Here is a 20,796-nt window from a genome sequence, read left to right as displayed (position 1 = left end):
CAGAATCACTTGTGTCTGTTTGCCTTCAGTTGACTATCTCTACAGAGTAAGGATAACAAATTTGTTTTCTCATATAAAAACTGATGAACTTTATTTCCTCCATGATGTGGTTATCAGTCATACTATCCCTAGGTGGACGTATCATGTGGGGAGAACCCAGTAGACTCCTGCGGTATCTACCTATAAGCAAATAATAGGTACGGAAGCAATTTATTCCATTCCCGGGGATCATCCTGAACAAACCATACACTTAAGGGTGCCATTAAAGCTTTCCACTAATTCCTCGGTTTGTGGATGGTAGGGAGTGTAACAGCCTCTACTGTTGGGCGTAGGTTTTCACTTGAACAATCAAATAAACAATCTCAGACAACTTGTAACGCATCAATTTAAACACTTTATTCAACTCTCAATGGCGATGGCCATGGCAACTTGCCGATGTGATGAAGATCACGATAATGACGCTGATGATGATCAGCTATTGAATAAAGACTGACTTTACTGACGATGATAATGATGATGATGATGATGGTTTCAAGTTTGTGTCTCTTCTAGATAGACCTACGCATAGAACACATTATCTTTGTGAGCGGACATATTAGACAACCTTTAATTATAGAGGGCGCTAAACTAAAAATGAGCCGTAACATCCCGGCCCCTTAAAGGCGATTAAATCGAGCCTTTACTATATATACATATGTTACGGGTAACGACAAACAATAAAGGTAATAAGTCTCTTATAAAGTTCACATAAGCCAAATCCAAATATATCACTGGCAAACATCGCACAATGTGCATGTCTAATCATTTCCGTTGACTTCTAGAAGTATGATCTTAGTGATTGGTCTTACTAGAGTTCCAACCGACGTTTTCAATCTCACAGAACGCACCATTCCATCTGAATCATTCTGGAGCACCTCTATCACTTGAGCAAGCGGCCACGAGCATCGTGGACCCGATGGGTCATGAACCAAAACAATGTCGCCAATCGCAACATTCTGCTGTTTTTTACACCATTTCTGTCGCTCTTGAAGTGCAGGCAAATATTCCCGGAGCCAGCGACGCCAGAAAACATCTGCGAGATACTGAGTTTGGCGCCAGCGCCTTCTCACGTAGCAATCGTCTGCAACAAATCGTCCTGGTGGAAGGCTGGGACCTGCTCGCAATAGTAAAAGATGATTCGGTGTTAATGCCTCATTGTCTTTTGGATCATCTGACACCTTTGTTATTGGTCTCCCATTCACTATCGTTTCGACTTCACAGAACAGCATCTGCAATGTTTCATCGTTGATTGTTTGTTCTTCCATCAGCGAGCTGAGCACCTTGCGTACTGTGCGAATGCATCTTTCCCAAACCCCACCTTGATGGGAAGCTGCCGGAGGATTGAATTTCCATTCCACGTGATTCTGCGAGAGGTATTGGTGTATCTGTCCTTGATTCCAATCATTAATGGCCGATCGAAGCTCCTTTTGCCCCATAATAAAATTTCCTCCATTGTCAGACCGGATATGCTTTGGTACGCCTCTCCTAGCAACGAAACGTCGATAAGCATTTAAGAATGAGTTTGTGTCCAATGATGACGCGACCTCCAGATGCACTGCTCTGATTGATAAGCAGGTAAAAATCACTCCATATCTTTTCAGCACTGATCTAGCATTTTTAACCTTAAATGGTCCAAAGCAATCAATCCCCACAAAGGTAAAAGGCGGGTGCGCTGGTGTAACTCTCTCGGCTGGCAGATCAGCCATTTTTTGATGTGCTGTTGGAGCATTTCTTCTTCTGCATTGAACGCATTTCCTACTGATCCCTTTGATCATTGTTCGTCCTCCTACTGGCCAGTAGATTTGCCTCAGCTCAGATAGGACATGATTGACGCCCGAGTGCCCAGTACAGTTGTGGTAGTGTCTTAAGATGAGTATAGTCAGATCACTGGACCTTGGTAGTATAATCTGATGTTTCAGATCTCCACTAACATCGGCCATACTCAGTCGACCTCCAACCTTCAATACACCATTTTCTAATTTCGGGTCCAACCTAATTAGTGGACTAGTTGACTTTATTGTCTTGCCTGTCTCTAAGCTTCTGAATTCCTCAGGATACGAACGCTTCTGGGCACGTCTGATGAGTACCAGTTCTGCTTCCTTCAGTTCATCCACTGAGAGAGGTTCCACAACTTGATTGCTTGTCCTCTTCTGTACTGTCGTTTTCTTGTGTTTAACATTCTTTAAGTTATTCGTGAATCGTAGCACCCAGCCAGTAACTCTTGACAGTGTCTTCCAACTTGAAAACTGTGAAGTTATTTCATCCAGAGTGGTGTTGATTTCGGCCACAACTAACGCTGTTACGCCCTTCACTTCGGGGTCATTCATTCTGAGGGCGAGATCGTCTGGCATCTCTGGCCACTTGGAATCATTTTGTGTGAGGAATTTTGGACCGCAATACCACATTTCACTCGTCATCATTTCCTCTGCCGTCATCCCACGGGAAGCTAGGTCGGCCGGATTTTCAGCTGAATTCACAAACCTCCATTGGTCCTTGTTTGTCCTACTAAGGATTGCCGAAACTCGATTTCCCACGTATGTTTTGAACCTGGTTTCATCGTTGCTCAGATATCTGAGCACACACGTGCTGTCGGTCCAACACACGGACTGGTCAATTTTAATTTCCTTAAGCTCTTCTCTTATCATTGTGTCCAAGCGTGCTGCTAACAGTGCAGCCTGCAACTCCAGTCTGGGAATTGTTTGAGCTTTAAGAGGAGCCAATCTGGACTTTGCTGCAACAAGGGTGCGGTTTACGTTTCCAGATTCATCCTTCTGGTAGAGATATGATGCTGCTCCGTAACTTGTGGATGATGCATCTCCAAAGCTATGCAGTTCACGACGCACTACGGTCCCAAACTCTGCAGATTTGTAGCATCGTCGAATTCGAATAGTCTCCAACTTCTTCAGATCAAAAAGCCACTGTTGCCATCTAGTCTCATATTCAATTGAGATTGTTGAATCCCAATCATAACCAAGTCGACAGAGCTCCTGCATTAATAACTTTGCCTTGAGGATAAACGGTGATACCAGCCCTAACGGGTCAAATACAGACGAAACAACTGACAGTATACCCCTTCGAGTCGCAGGCTTTGTTGTTGGAGATATGGTATATCCCAAGCTATCTTCACTGACAAACCAGCGAACACCCAAGGCACGTTGCTGGTTTCCACCACATAAAGAAACTGAGTTTGAATCTCCCTTATCTCTCAGCGTGCTCACTAGTTTTCTCGAGTTTGAAACCCATTTCGTGAGGTTAAAGCCTCCTCTTGCCAGCAACTGTTTTACTTGAATGGCTATATCAATAGCACACTGTTCGTCGTCTGTCGCATATAGAAGATCGTCAACATAAAAATGCCTATCTGCTATCTGCGTGATTATTGGATCGTAGTCCTTTCCATGGTCCTTTATCGTTTTCTTCAACGCAAAGTTGGCGCAACTCGGAGATGATCGGCCACCAAACAGGTGCACTAGCATCTGGTATTCCTGTGGTGCCTTCTTCAGATCTCCCATTTCCCACCACAAGTAGCGGAGAAAGTCTGAGTCCTGTTCCTTTACCTTGACCTGGTAAAACATTTTCTCAATATCGGCACAAAAGGCAACTGGAGAGCTACGGAATCTCATTAAAACTCCAACTAATGAATTGGTAAGGTCTGGTCCCTGGTTTAACTTGTCATTTAGGCATACTCCGTGAAACTTGGCAGAGCAGTCGAACACAACCCTTAGCTTTCCCGGTTTCTGCGGGTGTAAAACTGGGTGGTGCGGAAGATACCATTTTGGAATTGATCCATCGATGACCTCCGAAACCTTCCTGGAATATCCCTTGTCCACTAACGTTTCCATAAATTCTGTGTACTTGCTGTGGGTGTCATTACTCCTTTCAAGGCGAGCCTGCAACGTTTTGAGTCGGCGTTCGGCCAATACACGATTGTTTGGTAATGTTGATGGGGGAGCCTTCCAAGGCATAGCAACATGGTAATGTCCATCCTTGTATGTCACAGATTCCTCCATACTTGTTAATGCCTGTATGTCACTCTGTGACATTGTCACCTGATCTGATTCGAGGTCATTGAACTCGATGCTGCAGAATTTTCTGAACTGCTCGTCTAGATTCCCAACGAAGCCGCATATCTTGTTTTCTTGCCAAGAACTCAAAGGGCCATTTACCACCCAGCCAAACAGAGTTCGAGTGGCATATGGACCGCCATTTTGCATGGCTCGCACTTCATAAGGTTGGTGTACCTCCGGTACATCTTGACCAATTAATAACTCTATTTCTGCAGTGATAGACGGAATATATATTCCTTGCAGGTGAGGCCACCTATCAACTTCTGCCTGACTTGCAATAGTGTTTGTTGACACTGGTATGGATTGTCTGGTATATACTCTTGGAATTTTTACTTGACTTGATCCATCTAGATTTGCCACTGATAGAGATATTGTTGTCGATTTAGTGACAGATTGACCATCCATTGTCATAAGGTTAAGGTCAACGCCTTTGCCCTTGACACCTAACTTCTGCGCAAGTGCTTCTGTACAAAATGTAATATTCGAGCCATTGTCTAGAAAAGCATAAGTTGAAATTATAGATTTTCCTCCCTCAGCCTTAACCTGGACTGGTACAACTGACAAGCCAATTCTTTGGTAGCTGCCTGCAACTGCCAATGACGTGGACGTGGCTGGTAACGAATGTGCTTGCGTCTCAGGAGGTGCTGCCTTTTGATTTTCAGCAGGCTGTGTTGTGGTATGCTCACCCTTTGGAGGAGAGACTGGATGTAAGAAGGACGAATGCTTTTCTGCACACATCTTACAAAAACTTGGTTTCGGACAAGACGATGCAAAGTGTCCCTTATTAAAACAATTCCAACAAAGCTTCTTTTCTCGTACGAATTTCCTTCTGCCATCCACAGACTTAGCCTTAAAACCAGGGCAACGCGACAGCCAGTGTTGCTCTTGACAATAATGACACGACATCTTGGGTTTGGCTGTGTCGGATGACTGAACGCTAAATGTGGTATTCGAGCGTTTGTTCTTTTGTAGCTCTGTGGTCTCACGAGATACCGGGGTTTTGCCATAAACCGGATCATTAAGCTTTTTGGCTTCTTTCTGTGTAAAGTCTACAATGTCACTGAAGCGTATGGGCCTTTGTTGATTTCGGTGAACCTCCACCACATTTCTCCAACGATCATGCAAGTATTGCGGAAGCTTCTCCATGGTCATCCTTATGTTTTCAGAGAACTCTAACACACCTAGACTCCCAACGCAGAGTGTAGCAGCCTTACATTCCATAAGGAACACCGAAAACTCATCTAGGGCCTTTGGATCATTTGCCTTGATGGGTGCCCAAGATAGCAGCCTTTTTACATATGAGTTTGCGATCACCTCTGGATCCCCGTAACGTCTTTTCAACTCTTTCATTGCAGCTGGATAACCAACTTCCGCTTCCAAGTAGGAGTATCCAATAACAATTTGTTGAGCCTCTCCTGTAGTGAATTGTTCTAAATATGCCATTCTGTCATCGTTGGTGCAGCCACTTTCTATTCGTGTTTTGAATTGTCGCATGAATTTGTTAAAGTCCATACAATTTCCATTAAACTTCTTTATTTCTAATTTGGGCTTCCTCATTTCTACTATGGCGTCGTTAACTCTTTTCTCTGGTTTTTCAGCAGCGGGTTGCTTGACCTTGTTAACCTTGGGTGACACTGCAACTGAAGGTATCCTTGCAGTTTGCTTCACGGAGGACTGGTCATCGCCTGACGATGGCCCACTCAAGCTGCTTGCTTCTTCTTCCTCCAAATCTTGACTAAGAGAAATTTCTTCAGCTTCCAGTTCTTCTAGCATCTCTTGTCTGGCCTCTGACCTTGCCATTTCCTTATCTAGAGCATTTCTCTCTTTCTCTTGCTCTAGTTCGATTTCCAACAGTTTGACTTTCTTCTCACTTTCCTGTTTTTCTTTCAGAATCCGACTCTGCTTCTTCAATTCTTCTAACCGCTTCAACTCTTCCTGTCTTCTAGCCACAGATCTCATACTACTACGAGACTTGGATGTCTTTGCCTTCCCTGCCACAGGCTGTACTACTTCCTTACTCAAGAACCACTTTTCTGCTTCAGACTTTCTATTTTCTGCATAAACAGTTTTTTCACAAAACCAATCATTGTCATGATCTTGCAGGGCATCTTCATTAAGTGTGTTGCAATATTGGTCATTAGCCAGGATGAATGCTTCATAAGAAGTCATCCACTTTGTGTATCGTAATCTTGCTTCCGTCACTGGCGGATTCTCATTCATATAGTTTCTCAGCTCCTCCGAACTCCTCTGTAGGTTCTTCCAGGCTATACCAAGAGCTTTATACTTCATTTCGGTTGCATATTCTTGTCCCTTGATAGTGGACTTGCGTTCTCGTTCATCTGATAACGCCATCGTACTTTAGAATATAAACTTGAAACTGTAACAGCCTCTACTGTTGGGCGTAGGTTTTCACTTGAACAATCAAATAAACAATCTCAGACAACTTGTAACGCATCAATTTAAACACTTTATTCAACTCTCAATGGCGATGGCCATGGCAACTTGCCGATGTGATGAAGATCACGATAATGACGCTGATGATGATCAGCTATTGAATAAAGACTGACTTTACTGATGATGATAATGATGATGATGATGATGGTTTCAAGTTTGTGTCTCTTCTAGATAGACCTACGCATAGAACACATTATCTTTGTGAGCGGACATATTAGACAACCTTTAATTATAGAGGGCGCTAAACTAAAAATGAGCCGTAACAGGGAGAAGTAGTACTTTTACGTCAAGAGTCTGAACATACCCTTAATAAGTAATTGTTAGTTGATTTAGACAAAACATGTCTCATCGTTTAATATTTAACATTAATTGTTTGTGTGGTGGTTTAATAACATATGTAGTTGATAAATTATTCATTATTGTACAGTCAACTTTCCTAATACCGGACACCTGGCAGAATATGTTGGATTCCGTAACGGTTTGGTATTTGGAATGTTTTTTAACGAGTTTACATCCTGTTCCGCATAGCAGGAAGTCCGCTAAAGTGGATAAGCGTGCAACTATGTAGTGATTGTCTCAGTCAGCTAAATTAAAACAAAAGATTAAACCACATGTGCGGCTGCTTATGAAGCCCCTCAAACGATATGTTATGCATGACTTGGCAAATAAAGCTATCCTGGTCCCATCACCTTATTGAAAATAGACCTGTCTGCTCAGGTACACAAAACTTTCCCTACATTCTTTGGAAAATTCTCTTAATATTAAAAGCTTAGGAATTTGGGGTCTTCTGGTCCTCAAGACAATTCTGGTATTGGGAGAGTGTTCGGTTTTTTCAGTTCAGAGTCCAGTATTTGGAGAGTCGACTATATTATATTCATAGCATGTGTTAATAATGAATTGTTGAAATGTTATACTATTTTAAATGATTTAATAAAGGAAATGTAAATTTAAGTTACAAAAAAAGAAAAAGAAAATTCTATAAAGTAATTAATGAAAACAGTAGTTTTGTCTTCTATGCAAGGAAAGACCTTTCAAGATGTTATATATGGATCATCAAATCACAGACAGGTTAAACATAATTCTAGCATTCTGTAGCTTAATAGATTATTCAGAAAATTGGCAGAAATAGAACGTGAAGCCAATCCCAAGCATATCCTAACATGGCAGTATTTTAGTTAATGATAAAGCCACCACAACATGCTACCTTATTATTTTCATATGTTTTGATGTTGATTAACATGTAGTTTGAGTTACTTTGAGTTTCTTTCAGAGTCATGGTTTTTAGCAGTCATTATTACAACAAACACATTTAGACCTGGTAAGTTATAACCACACTGTAGCTAGTTTGCAAAAACTATTTTACTTGTAATAGGTTATTTTTATTTCTGCTTTCTCCTTTTTAACACCAACTCTTCTGTATGTATACTCTGAGTATACGCTAATGTTAAATACCCTAAAATAGCAGGGCATTATTTCAAAAAGCTGATCTAAACAAAAGGTTTAGTATAATTTTTACAAATATTGTTATAAATGAAAAAAAAAAAGTTATAAATTATTAATTGACAGTGAATTATTATTTGTACTTGGGTAATATCTATCTATATATAGTTTGTCTATCAGTTGTCTAATAAATATAAACTGAAAACTCTAATATTTTAATATGCCATTAATTTTCCACCAACAGTTAGTTGCTGTTAACATTCTGGATATTCTTCATCATAACATCCTTTTGCAGTTTAAAAGTAAGAGTTTACAATACGTATGTTTTGTATGCATGTGTTTTATTTAATTAAATGTCAAATTAAATAATAATACTGCACAACTTAACGAACTGTGTTGTATCAAATATGAGATGAAATATTTTGTTTCTGTTTTGTTTACTAGTAGGAGTGTCGACTATAATGCTTTGTTCACAATTCAACACAACACCCTTGTTACACGGCTGGTTCCCCCACCTGTGACTTCACATTCTATCTCTGGCACACAACATTATTAGTAAATTACAATGTGGCGTACGATTGAAAACTGTTGAGAACTCCTGCTTTATTATTGGTACCTGTGTTGTTTATTCTGACGCTAGTTATTACTAACTTCCCCCACATTACTGAACTCAGAACAACTGTATTTACATTGTTATACTTTCAGTTTCATCTATGTGGGTTGGTGTTGAGGTCATTAATGATGACAACTATTGTAACTGGTTGCATTTACTGTATTCAGGTAATTCCCAAGGTAATCCATTAATCAATCAAATAAATTTTTATTCCATAATACTTAAAATAAGGTTGTGTTCAGAACATTGTGTGCATGCAGAGATATTAGGACGTCCTCCCTCACTCCTCAACTTGGCAGTTTTGATGTATTCTAGTTTCAGATGACCACCGACAACCTACCTAAGGTCAGATCAATCGAAAGGTAGTTTCTACAGAAGTTATTAAGGCAACACAATTACCACCTGCACATTACGTTATAATCAATTTTATTTTTGGTTTTCCTTGTATAGTGTCATATGTCTTCCTGGAACTTTCTACGACAGAGATGTAATTCTACATCAGAGATTCAGAGCACCTCGGGCCTGCCTGTCTTCCCTGTTGTATACTAGCAATTGTCACTTTTAAAGCAAAAAATGTCATATAATAACATAATGCTGTCTCTTCTCAATCATGCTCCATTTATGTTATGCTATGGTAGAATCATCTAATTTTATAGCTTCATGTTAGAATTACAAATTATATGGAATTCTCAGGATTAAATTAATTACAAACTCATCCGATGATCAAATCAAATATTGATACATTGAAGACTTGCTTAATGTAACTTTGGTTGAGATTCAAAGCATTTGTTTTTCTTCTCTTTTGTGGGTATCGCCCACCTTTATTCTTATTTCCCTTATAAAACATTTTCTCTTTATGGTCTTATGACGTCATTACAGCTTCTTTCGCTGTACCCCCACATTCGTGCTTGTTTTTACATTGATGACCGAATAAATATTATTATTATTTACCTCATAAATTTTGTTTCTGTTTTGCAATACAATGCATAAAGTCTTATAATTTATGTTGTTTTCATATTTTCTTAACAAAATTTAGGAACTTGAGGATTCCACTGGACTGGACAGCATTCCAGGCTGCTACCTTATGCAGTTTAAGGAAGACAGTGAAGTCATAAGTCAAAGTCATGCTGAACATGTCACAAAGTTGTGGAACAACCTGGATGCGTATGACAAAACCGTTAAGCGCAAAGCACGGCATCACGATTACCTCACAAAAGGCAGGTTCAAGAAAAGTAAAACGACTGCTGTAATACCTGGTGTTGAAAGCACTCGACAGTAAGGCAGTTTCCTGCGTTTTTCACTTTGTAGGTTAACAGATGCTTCTTAGGTCAGAACACCGGACCAGCCCAATGGCCGGACTGCAATCGATATATGGAGTGCCTTATTACAAAACTATGTGAAGAGTATCCGCCTACCGTATATATCGGAGGGAAACATTTCCAGCGCTGGCCGCTAATCGGCAAAGGCTACAAAAACATTCGTCGGAAAGTGCTATCAAATGGACACCTGATGTTGTTTGGTAAGCTTCAGTTGATGGAGATAAATCATACGACACTCATCCAGCGGTGAGTTTTAACTTGTTATTGATGTTATTACAGGTACAAAAGAACATCAAAGAAGCAAGAGCAGCAAGTTTTGGAATCTGGCATCTCAGCAACAATACCCAAACTTGTCTCTGATAATACCCTACTTGAACCTTTAACCAATCCAGCGGTGCTAAACGATCCTGCAAGCGCTCCATCTCTCACATTTGTCCAACCAAAAAACACTTCCGGCCGAGCAACTCTAGGAAACAGACTGTCGATCCCAGTTCCAGGCGAGATAGCAAACCCACCACCATCAGTCCCTGCGGCTAGTAGTACTCGCATTCCTAGAACTACCCTCTTGTACAGAAAACGAGTGGCTAAAGACATTGGAAACCGATCAAAATGTACAAACCAAGAATGTCTGTGATTGTGTGCTCAAAGTGTAAGCAACCAAGGTTAAATAAGAACCACACTCAGTACTATGGAAATTGGTATTGTGCTGCAACATCTGATGAAGCATGAAAATCGGCTATTGGTTGCCACCCGTCACCATCGTCAAGAGTGGAAAAAAAAACAGCAACAAGAATGATTCCAAATGATTTTTGTAGCCATGGATAGAGTTTTTATACTGTTTCATATATATATATATCTTCTATTTTTTGTTTTGTTCTGTTATTTTATTTTCACTTTTTACAAAATATTTTATATTTTATGCAATTTGGCCATTGGGCCACCATATCTAATGGTTTTCTGAATGTGCAATAAAGTTAATAAAAATAATAATAAAAAAAAAGTTTTTAATGCTGCCAAATCCAAAGAGCAATGGTTAATGTAGTGAATTATTTTGTAATTTTTATATTATTACAATAAGTTTATATAATTACATTATAATTTACATTAAATCATTCATTGCACTTTGTATTTGAAGGTCCCAAGCCCTTACAAAAAAGCAGAGGGGAAACTTTTGCAATGAAATGTGTACATTAAATTGTGATTTCTATATTCTTGTCATGAGTATTTTATATTTCAAGAGTAATTCCACTATAATTCATTTTAATATGAATCAAATATTTCCTTCCACGAATTCTAATATTTTTGATAAACATGTCTCGTCATATTAAAAAAAAGGATTTTATATTAATATTATTTAATATTTTTATTTATTTAATACATTGATCATTTGATAATCCTCTAAAATGGACAGTTTTTAGTCTGCCGGTATTCAAAACCTCCTAGCTTCATTGGTCAATTGTCCAGTTTCCTCATTATGTTATTACTTTGTATGTATATTTTATGATTTTCCTAATAAATTCAAATCAAATTAATTATTATTTCTTATTTTAAATAAATATTTATTGTTCATTGCATAATTCCCAGTCAAATTTAAGCATTTCATGTAATGGAATATTGACACTCTCTGTGTGATGTAATCAATAAAATTTCAAATATTGTATTGTGTTTTGTTTCACTCTTGAATTTTTTTTGTCTCTCAAATGATATTTATGGTAGATAAGACAGTGTCTTCCTTTTATGAAATCGAAGGTAATGCTTTTAAAATGGTGTTTCAGAAGATTTATTATTTTCTTTACAGTATGTTCTTTACATTAGGGTACACCATGACCATTTCTATCGGCACAGTTTACCTGGCATCAAATGAATATTTTTTAGTTTTTTCTAGTAATTTGATTTGGTTTCGGCTGACCTAATTTGTAAATTTTTTTCTGAAAATTGTTTTTATTGACGATTGTCTATAAGAGATGTGTTTTTTGTTGGTAAGTAGGGATGCGGCAACAGACATGATCAGTGGCCGAAATTCACTGAGCTGTTTATTAGCCAATGAGGTTGATGTCCCGATAGCCGCAACACCAAATGTTGATGATTGATAGAAAATACTAATTTACAACAGAAAAACAGAACAACTTGTACGGAATGTAAACTTGATCGATGGCCTCATCCAACAAGACCTTATCCTTATTATTACTCCACGTGTTATTAAGTTAAGGGCAGTATAACAATAATAATGTTATTTTCGCCTAGCTAGCAACTAGTCTAGAGAGCCTTTTACAGATTAAATGCTGTGAATACTTTGATAGTATTACTAAAGTACTTGAACATTCAAACTAGGCCTAGACTACTTTATCTAGGCCTACCTACTTCAATTAACTATATAACTATAGGCTAGGCCTAGTAGTAGGCCTACTACTACAGCAGTACTACAATACGACTGGAGGCCCTCTAACTAGTTTGGCTTAAACTTCGGCCTAGCGTAGACATAGCTATGATCCCTACCTCTCCCTTGTTTATTATAAGACAATAAAAAGTACTACATATTATAGTCTAGTCATTTGTTTAATCGTTTACCGAAAAAAGCCATCCTACATGTTTGTTTGGTCCCGTTTGTTTATATTATGATAATTGATCCACGCTGAACCTCCGGGTTCCACTTTTGAATTTGAAGTCCGCAGAATAATGCTCAATAATTCACTATTTACTCATTCCCAAGTCACTAAATTGATCTCCCTTGGTTCACAAATGCACAGTGTCTGACGCCAATAAAAGGAAAGAATAAGTGTAACAGCCAAATTAAAATAAAATCGAAGCAAAATAAGAAAAAAATATCTGTTTACGATAGCGAAATTACGCTAAACCTAATTGCCAATATAGCGTCATGTCTCCGGACCGACGCGATAACCTCAATGTGTGTTGAACCGCAAACAAATTCCAATTTCGTTCTGTATGTTACAAAAAGGATATTTCGCGTTCCAAATTTTTTTGTATGGTATAGAAAATCGCATAAATTGTCACTTTTTTGTACAGTTTCAATTAAATCCCTTTGATATGTTATAGAAATATAATCAAAGCATTGCTTCATATAAAGTAAAGTAGTAATTTTGAAGAAATTACGGAATTTAGCATTCACAAACATTGGGTTGACATAACCCTAACGGCTAATTTTATTTATTTACTAGTTTAATTTTTAACAAATTCGATTAAGGCAACATAAAATTGTCGAATTTTAATCAAACAACTCCTAAAAATAAATAAAAATCAGCATAGTTATTAATTAAATCTACTTTATTAAAATAACCAAACTACAGTTATAAAACTATTTAAAAAATATAATAACGAACGAGCCTCCAGTGAAAGGGCGACCTCAATTTAGACGTGCGCTCTTTACATAAAAGGTAATTAATTATAGCCGAAAAACGATAAATTATCGATTTTGACCCAAGAGAATATTTTCTTTGTTGAAAAGTGAGTAGAGAAAAGCATACTTCATACAATTTAATCAAATACATACCAAGTTATAAGTCATGAAAAAATTCAAAAATCATCAAAAGTGCATTCGAGTTTGAGAAATTACGCGTTTTTTACATTTTTTTCAAAAAAGACACGATATTTTTTTTAGTTTTCTTCATTAAAAAAAGAGAGTATATAAATGTATTGTGTATGAAACTCAAAATTTTTACAAAACGATGAATTTTTGTGTAAAATAACGTGTTTTTGGTAAAATCAGCATATGTGCACCTTTAAGTACACACATAAAAATCGCCGCGGAAACCATTTTCCCGATGTCAAATCGGGTTGAAACTCTGGAAAAACGATCTTTTGGTGTTTTTTTACATAGGAAAAATATAAACGTTATATGTTTCCAATGTAAAGTAAATGTTTAAAGGACGATGTTGGTGAGTGTGAAATAAAAAATATGACGACCTATCGTTCTTAGAACATTACTCAATTTTTTCCCCAAAACGATATTTTTCATAAAAAACAAGGAAGATAACGTGTAAATCATTAGAGACATGAATGTTAATTAGAGACTTAAATAATCTCTCAGAAAAACGATATTTTACAGACTTTTTATTGAATAGGTAGAGAAAGAGTAATAATTATATGTAAATCAGCATATGTGCAATTCTCATAGTGACAGTCTCGCGGAGAGCAAACATGCACCTGTGCCTATGTCTTACTGTGGAAAGTCCCCCTAGATTATCATCAAATGTGCATGTTTCTCACTGAAAACTGTAGGTGGCCGATGTGCATTTTTGCATGTGCGCTCTGAGGAGAGAGAGAGAGAGTTAGATCAGCGAGAGAGAGAGAGAGAGAGAGAGAGAGATAGATCAGCGAGAGATAGAGAGAGAGAGAGAGGTAGATCAGCGAGAGAGAGATAGATCACCGAGAGAGAGATAGGTAGATCAGCGAGAGAGAGATAGATAGATCAGCGAGAGTGAGATAGATAGATCGAGGAGAGAGAGATAGATCAGCGAGAGAGAGATAGATCAGCGAGAGAGATAGATCAGCGAGAGAGATAGATCAGCGAGAGAAAGAGATAGATCAGCGAAAGAGAGAGATAGATAGATCAGCGAGAGAGATAGATCAGCGAGAGAGAGAGATAGATCAGCGAGAAAGAGATAGATCAGCGAGAGAGAGATAGATAGATCAGCGAGAGAGATAGATCATCGAGAGAGAGATAGATAGATCAGCCAGAGAGAGATAGATCAGCGAGAGAGAGATAGATCAGCGAGAGAGAGATATATAGATCAGCGAGAGAGAGATAGATAGATCGATCAGCGAGAGAGAGAGAGATAGATCAGCGAGAGAGAGATAGATAGACCAGCGAGAGAGAGATAGATCAGCGAGAGAGATAGATAGATCAGCGAGAGAGAGATAGATCCGCGAGAGAGATAGATAGATCAGCGAGAGAGATATAGATAGATCAGCGGGAGAGAGATAGATCAGCGTGAGAGAGATAGATAGATCAGCGAGAGAGAGAGAGAGAGATAGATCAGCGAGAGAGAGATAGATAGATCGATCAGCGAGAGAGAGATAGATCAGCGAGAGAGAGAGATAGATAGATCAGTGAGAGAGATAGATCAGCGAGAGAGAGATAGATCAGCGAGAGGGAGATAGATCAGCGAGAGAGAGATAGATCAGTGAGAGAGATATAGTTCAGCGAGAGAGAGATACATCAGCGAGAGAGAGACAGATCAGCGAGACACAGATAGATCAGTGAGAGATAGATAGATCAGCGAGAGAGATAGATAGATCAGCGAGAGAGAGATAGATCATCGAGAGAGAGATAGATCAGCGAGAGAGAGATAGATAGATCAGCTAGAGAGAGAGATAGATCAGAGAGAGAGAGATAGGTAGATCAACGAGAGAGAGATAGATAGATCAGCGAGAGTGAGATAGATAGATCGAGGAGAGAGAGATAGATCAGCAAGAGAGAGAGATAGATCAGCGAGAGAGATAGATCAGCGAGAGAGATAGATCAGCGAGAGAAAGAGATAGATCAGCGAAAGAGAGAGATAGATAGATCAGCGAGAGAGATAGATCAGCGAGAAAGAGATAGATCAGCGAGAGAGAGATAGATCAGCGAGAGAGAGATAGATAGATCAGCGAGAGAGATAGATCATCGAGAGAGAGATAGATAGATCAGCCAGAGAGAGATAGATAGATCAGCGAGGGAGAGATAGATCAGCGAGAGAGATATATAGATCAGCGAGAGAGAGATAGATAGATCGATCAGCGAGAGAGAGATAGATCAGCGAGAGAGAGATAGATAGATCAGCGAGAGAGAGATAGATCAGCGAGAGAGATAGATAGATCAGCGAGAGGGAGAGATAGATCCGCGAGAGAGATAGATAGATCAGCGAGAGAGATATAGATAGATCAGCGAGAGAGAGATAGATCAGCGAGAGAGATAGATAGATCAGCGAGAGAGAGATAGATCAGCGAGAGAGAGATAGATAGATCAGCAAGAGAGAGATAGATAGATCAGCGAGACAGAGATAGATCAGCGAGAGAGAGATAGATAGATCGATCAGCGAGAGAGAGATAGATAGATCAGCGGGAGAGAGATAGATCAACGTGAGAGAGAAAGATAGATCAGCGAGACAGAGATAGATCAGCGAGAGAGAGATAGATAGATCAGCGAGAGAGAGATAGATAGATCGATCAGCGAGAGAGAGATAGATCAGCGAGAGAGAGATAGATAGATAGATCAGCGAGAGAGAGATAGATCAGCGAGAGAGAGATAGATCACTGAGAGAGATATAGATCAGCGAGAGAGAGATACATCAGCGAGAGAGAGACAGATCAGCGAGACACAGATAGATCAGTGAGAGATAGATAGATCAGCAAGAGAGATAGATAGATCAGCGAGAGAGAGATAGATCAGCGAGAAAGAGATAGATCAGCGAGAGAGAGATAGATAGATCAGCGAGAGAGAGATAGATCAGCGAGAGAGAGATAGATCAGCGAGAGAGAGATAGATCATCGAGAGAGAGATAGATAGATCAGTGAGAGAGAGATAGATCAGCGAGAGAGAGATAGATAGATCAGCAAGAGAGAGATAGATAGATCAGTGAGACAGAGATAGATCAGCGAGAGAGAGATAGATAGATCGATCAGCGAGAGAGAGATAGATAGATCAGCGGGAGAGAGATAGATCAGCGTGAGAGAGAAAGATAGATCAGCGAGACAGAGATAGATCAGCGAGAGAGAGATACATAGATCAGCGAGAGAGAGATAGATAGATCGATCAGCGAGAGAGAGATAGATCAGCGAGAGAGAGATAGATAGATAGATCAGCGAGAGAGAGATAGATCAGCGAGAGAGAGATAGATCAGCGAGAGAGATATATAGATCAGCGAGAGAGAGATAGATCGGCGAGAGAGATAGATAGATCAGCAAGAGAGAGATAGATAGATCAGCGGGAGAGAGATAGATCAGCGTGAGAGAGATAGATAGATCAGCGAGAGAGAGATAGATCAGCGAGAGAGAGATAGATCAGTGAGAGAGATATAGATCAGCGAGAGAGAGATACATCAGCGAGAGAGAGACAGATCAGCGAGACACAGATAGATCAGCGAGAGAGAGATAGATAGATCAGCGAGAGAGATAGATAGATCAGCGAGAGAGAGATAGATCAGCTAGAGAGAGATAGATATATCAGCGCCAGAGAGATAGATCAGCGAGAGAGAGATAGATCAGCGTGAGAGAGATAGATCAGCGAGAGAGAGATAGATTAGCGAGAGAGAGATAGATCAGCGAGAGAGAGAGAGAGAGAGAGATAGATCAGCAAGAGAGAGATAGATCAGCGAGAGAGAGATAGATCAGCGAGAGAGAGATAGATCAGTGAGAGAGATATAGTTCAGCGAGAGAGAGATACATCAGCGAGGGAGAGACAGATCAGCGAGACACAGATAGATCAGTGAGAGATAGATAGATCAGCGAGAGAGATAGATAGATCAGCGAGAGAGAGATAGATCATCGAGAGAGAGATAGATCAGCGAGAGAGAGATAGATAGATCAGAGAGAGATAGATAGATCAGCAAGAGAGAGATAGATAGATCAGCGAGACAGAGATAGATAGATCGATCAGCGAGAGAGAGATAGATAGATCAGCGGGAGAGAGATAGATCAGCGTGAGAGAGATAGATAGATCAGCGAGACAGAGATAGATCAGCGAGAGAGAGATAGATAGATCAGCGAGAGAGAGATAGATAGATCGATCAGCGAGAAAGAGATAGATCAGCGAGAGAGAGAGATAGATAGATCAGCGTGAGAGAGATAGATCAGCTTGAGAGAGATAGATAGATCAGCGAGAGAGAGATAGATCAGCGAGAGAGAGATAGATAGATCAGCGAGAGAGAGAGAGACAGATCAGCGAGACACAGATAGATCAGCGAGAGAGAGATAGATAGATAGATCAGCGAGAGAGATAGATAGATCAGCGAGAGAGAGATAGATCAGCGAGAGAGAGATAGATAGATCAGCGAGAGAGATAGATAGATCAGCGCGCGAGAGATAGATCAGCGAGAGAGAGATAGATCTGCGAGAGAGAGATAGATAGATCAGCGAGAGAGAGAGAGAGATAGATCAGCAAAAGAGAAATAGATCAGCGAGAGAGAGAGAGATAGATCATCAAGAGAGAGATAGATCAGCGAGAGAGATATATAGATCAGCGAGAGAAAGATAGATAGATCGATCAGCGAGAGAGAGATAGATCAGCGAGAGAGAGATAGATAGATCAGCGAGAGAGAGATAGATCGGCGAGAGAGATAGATAGATCAGCGAGAGAGAGATAGATAGATCAGCGGGAGAGAGATAGATCAACGTGAGAGAGATAGATAGATCAGCTAGAGAGAGATATAGATCAGCTAGAGAGAGAGAGAGAGAGATAGATCAGCGAGAGAGAGATAGATCACCGAGAGAGAGATAGGTAGATCAGCGAGAGAGAGATAGATCAGTGAGAGAGAGAGATAGATAGATCAGCGTGAGAGAGATAGATCAGCTTGAGAGAGATAGATAGATCAGCGAGAGAGAGATAGATCAGCGAGAGAGAGATAGATAGATCAGCGGGAGAGAGAGAGACAGATCAGCGAGACACAGATAGATCAGCGAGAGAGAGATAGATAGATCAGCGAGAGAGATAGATAGATCAGCGAGAGAGAGATAGATCAGCGAGAGAGAGATAGATCAGCGAGAGAGATAGATAGATCAGCGCGCGAGAGATAGATCAGCGAGAGAGAGATAGATCAGCGAGAGAGAGATAGATAGATCAGCGAGAGAGAGAGAGAGATAGATCAGCAAGAGAGAGATAGATCAGCGAGAGAGAGAGATAGATCAGAGAGAGAGAGTTAGATCAGCGAGAGAGAGAGATCAGCGAGAGAGAGATAGATAGATCAGCGAGAGAGAGATAGATAGATCAGCGAGACAGAGATAGATAGATCAGCGAGAGAGAGATAGATCAGCGTGAGAGAGATAGATAGATCAGCGAGAGAGAGATAGATCAGCGAGAGAGAGATAGATCAGCGAGAGAGAGAGATAGATAGATCAGCGTGAGAGAGATAGATCAGCTTGAGAGAGATAGATAGATCAGCGAGAGAGAGATAGATCAGCGAGAGAGAGATAGATAGATCAGCGAGAGAGAGAGACAGATCAGCGAGACACAGATAGATCAGCGAGAGAGAGATAGATAGATAGATCAGCGAGAGAGATAGATAGATCAGCGAGAGAGAGATAGATCAGCGAGAGAGAGATAGATAGATCAGCGAGAGAGATAGATAGATCAGCGCGCGAGAGATTGATCAGCGAGAGAGAGATAGATCTGCGAGAGAGAGATAGATAGATCAGCGAGAGAGAGAGAGAGATAGATCAGCAAAAGAGAGATAGATCAGCGAGAGAGAGAGAGATAGATCATCAAGAGAGAGATAGATCAGCGAGAGAGATATATAGATCAGCTAGAGAAAGATAGATAGATCGATCAGCGAGAGAGAGATAGATCAGCGAGAGAGAGATAGATAGATCAGCGAGAGAGAGATAGATCGGCGAGAGAGATAGATAGATCAGCGAGAGAGAGATAGATAGATCAGCGGGAGAGAGATAGATCAACGTGAGAGAGATAGATAGATCAGCTAGAGAGAGAGATAGATCAGCGAGAGAGAGATAGATCACCGAGAGAGAGATAGGTAGATCAGCGAGAGAGAGATAGATCAGTGAGAGAGAGAGATAGATAGATCAGCGTGAGAGAGATAGATCAGCTTGAGAGAGATAGATAGATCAGCGAGAGAGAGATAGATCAGCGAGAGAGAGATAGATAGATCAGCGGGAGAGAGAGAGACAGATCAGCGAGACACAGATAGATCAGCGAGAGAGAGATAGATAGATCAGCGAGAGAGATAGATAGATCAGCGAGAGAGAGATAGATCAGCGAGAGAGAGATAGATCAGCGAGAGAGATAGATAGATCAGCGCGAGAGAGATAGATCAGCGAGAGAGAGATAGATCAGCGAGAGAGAGATAGATAGATCAGCGAGAGAGAGAGAGAGAGAGATAGATCAGCAAGAGAGAGATAGATCAGCGAGAGAGAGAGATAGATCAGAGAGAGAGTTAGATCAGCGAGAGAGAGAGAGAGAGAGATCAGCGAGAGAGAGATAGATAGATCAGCGAGAGAGATAGATAGATCAGCGAGACAGAGATAGATAGATCAGCGAGAGAGAGATAGATAGATCAGCGAGAGAGAGATAGATCAGCGAGAGAGAGATAGATCAGCGAGAGAGAGATAGATAGATCAGCGAGAGAGAGAGAGAGATAGATCATCAAGAGAAAGATAGATCAGCGAGAGAGAGAGTTAGATCAGCGAGAGAGAGAGAGAGATCAGCAAAAGAGAGATAGATCAGCGAGAGAGAGAGATAGATCAGAGAGAGAGAGTTAGATCAGCGAGAGAGAGAGAGATCAGCGAGAGAGAGATAGATAGATCAGCGAGAGAGAGATAGATAGATCAGCGAGACAGAGATAGATAGATCAGCGAGAGAGAGATAGATCAGCGTGAGAGAGATAGATAGATCAGCGAGAGAGAGATAGATCAGCGAGAGAGAGATAGATCAGCGAGAGAGAGATAGATAGATCAGCGAGAGAGAGAGAGAGATAGATCATCAAGAGAGAGATAGATCAGCGAGAGAGATATATAGATCAGCGAGAGAAAGATAGATAGATCGATCAGCGAGAGAGAGATAGATCAGCGAGAGAGAGATAGATAGATCAGCGAGAGAGAGATAGATCGGCGAGAGAGATAGATAGATCAGCGAGAGAGAGATAGATAGATCAGCGGGAGAGAGATAGATCAGCGTGAGAGAGATAGATAGATCAGCTAG

General features: G+C 40.2%; 2 protein-coding genes across 4 annotated transcripts; one reads left to right on the top strand and one right to left on the bottom strand.

Moving 5' to 3' along the window:
* Positions 1-797: 797 nt before the first annotated feature.
* Positions 798-6,816, bottom strand: LOC140058153 (uncharacterized). The gene has a single exon (XM_072103710.1). The coding sequence runs from the start codon at positions 6,453-6,455 to the stop codon at positions 798-800; it is 5,658 nt and encodes a 1,885-aa protein (XP_071959811.1). The 5' UTR covers positions 6,456-6,816.
* A 36-nt stretch (positions 6,817-6,852) lies between these two features.
* On the top strand, positions 6,853-11,503 carry LOC140058600 (uncharacterized). Of its 3 annotated transcripts, none has more exons than XR_011847027.1 (5): positions 6,853-7,875; positions 8,242-8,299; positions 8,703-8,789; positions 9,647-10,129; positions 10,209-11,503. XR_011847027.1 is itself a non-coding variant. In XM_072104278.1 (5 exons), the coding sequence occupies exons 3-5, from the start codon at positions 8,736-8,738 to the stop codon at positions 10,561-10,563; spliced, it is 648 nt and encodes a 215-aa protein (XP_071960379.1). In that variant the 5' UTR covers positions 6,853-7,875; positions 8,242-8,299; positions 8,703-8,735; the 3' UTR covers positions 10,564-11,503. The 3 variants fall into 3 exon arrangements, 2 of the variants coding, with proteins under 2 accessions (XP_071960379.1, XP_071960380.1); XM_072104278.1 differs by having other exon boundaries at positions 9,647-9,885; XM_072104279.1 differs by lacking the exon at positions 8,703-8,789 and having other exon boundaries at positions 9,647-9,885.
* The last annotated feature ends 9,293 nt before the right edge of the window (positions 11,504-20,796 follow it).

This window comes from Antedon mediterranea, chromosome 9 (genome assembly GCF_964355755.1).
Source record: "Antedon mediterranea chromosome 9, ecAntMedi1.1, whole genome shotgun sequence".
Classification (NCBI taxonomy): domain Eukaryota; kingdom Metazoa; phylum Echinodermata; class Crinoidea; order Comatulida; family Antedonidae; genus Antedon; species Antedon mediterranea.
This window is presented reverse-complemented; position numbering and strand designations above follow the sequence as displayed.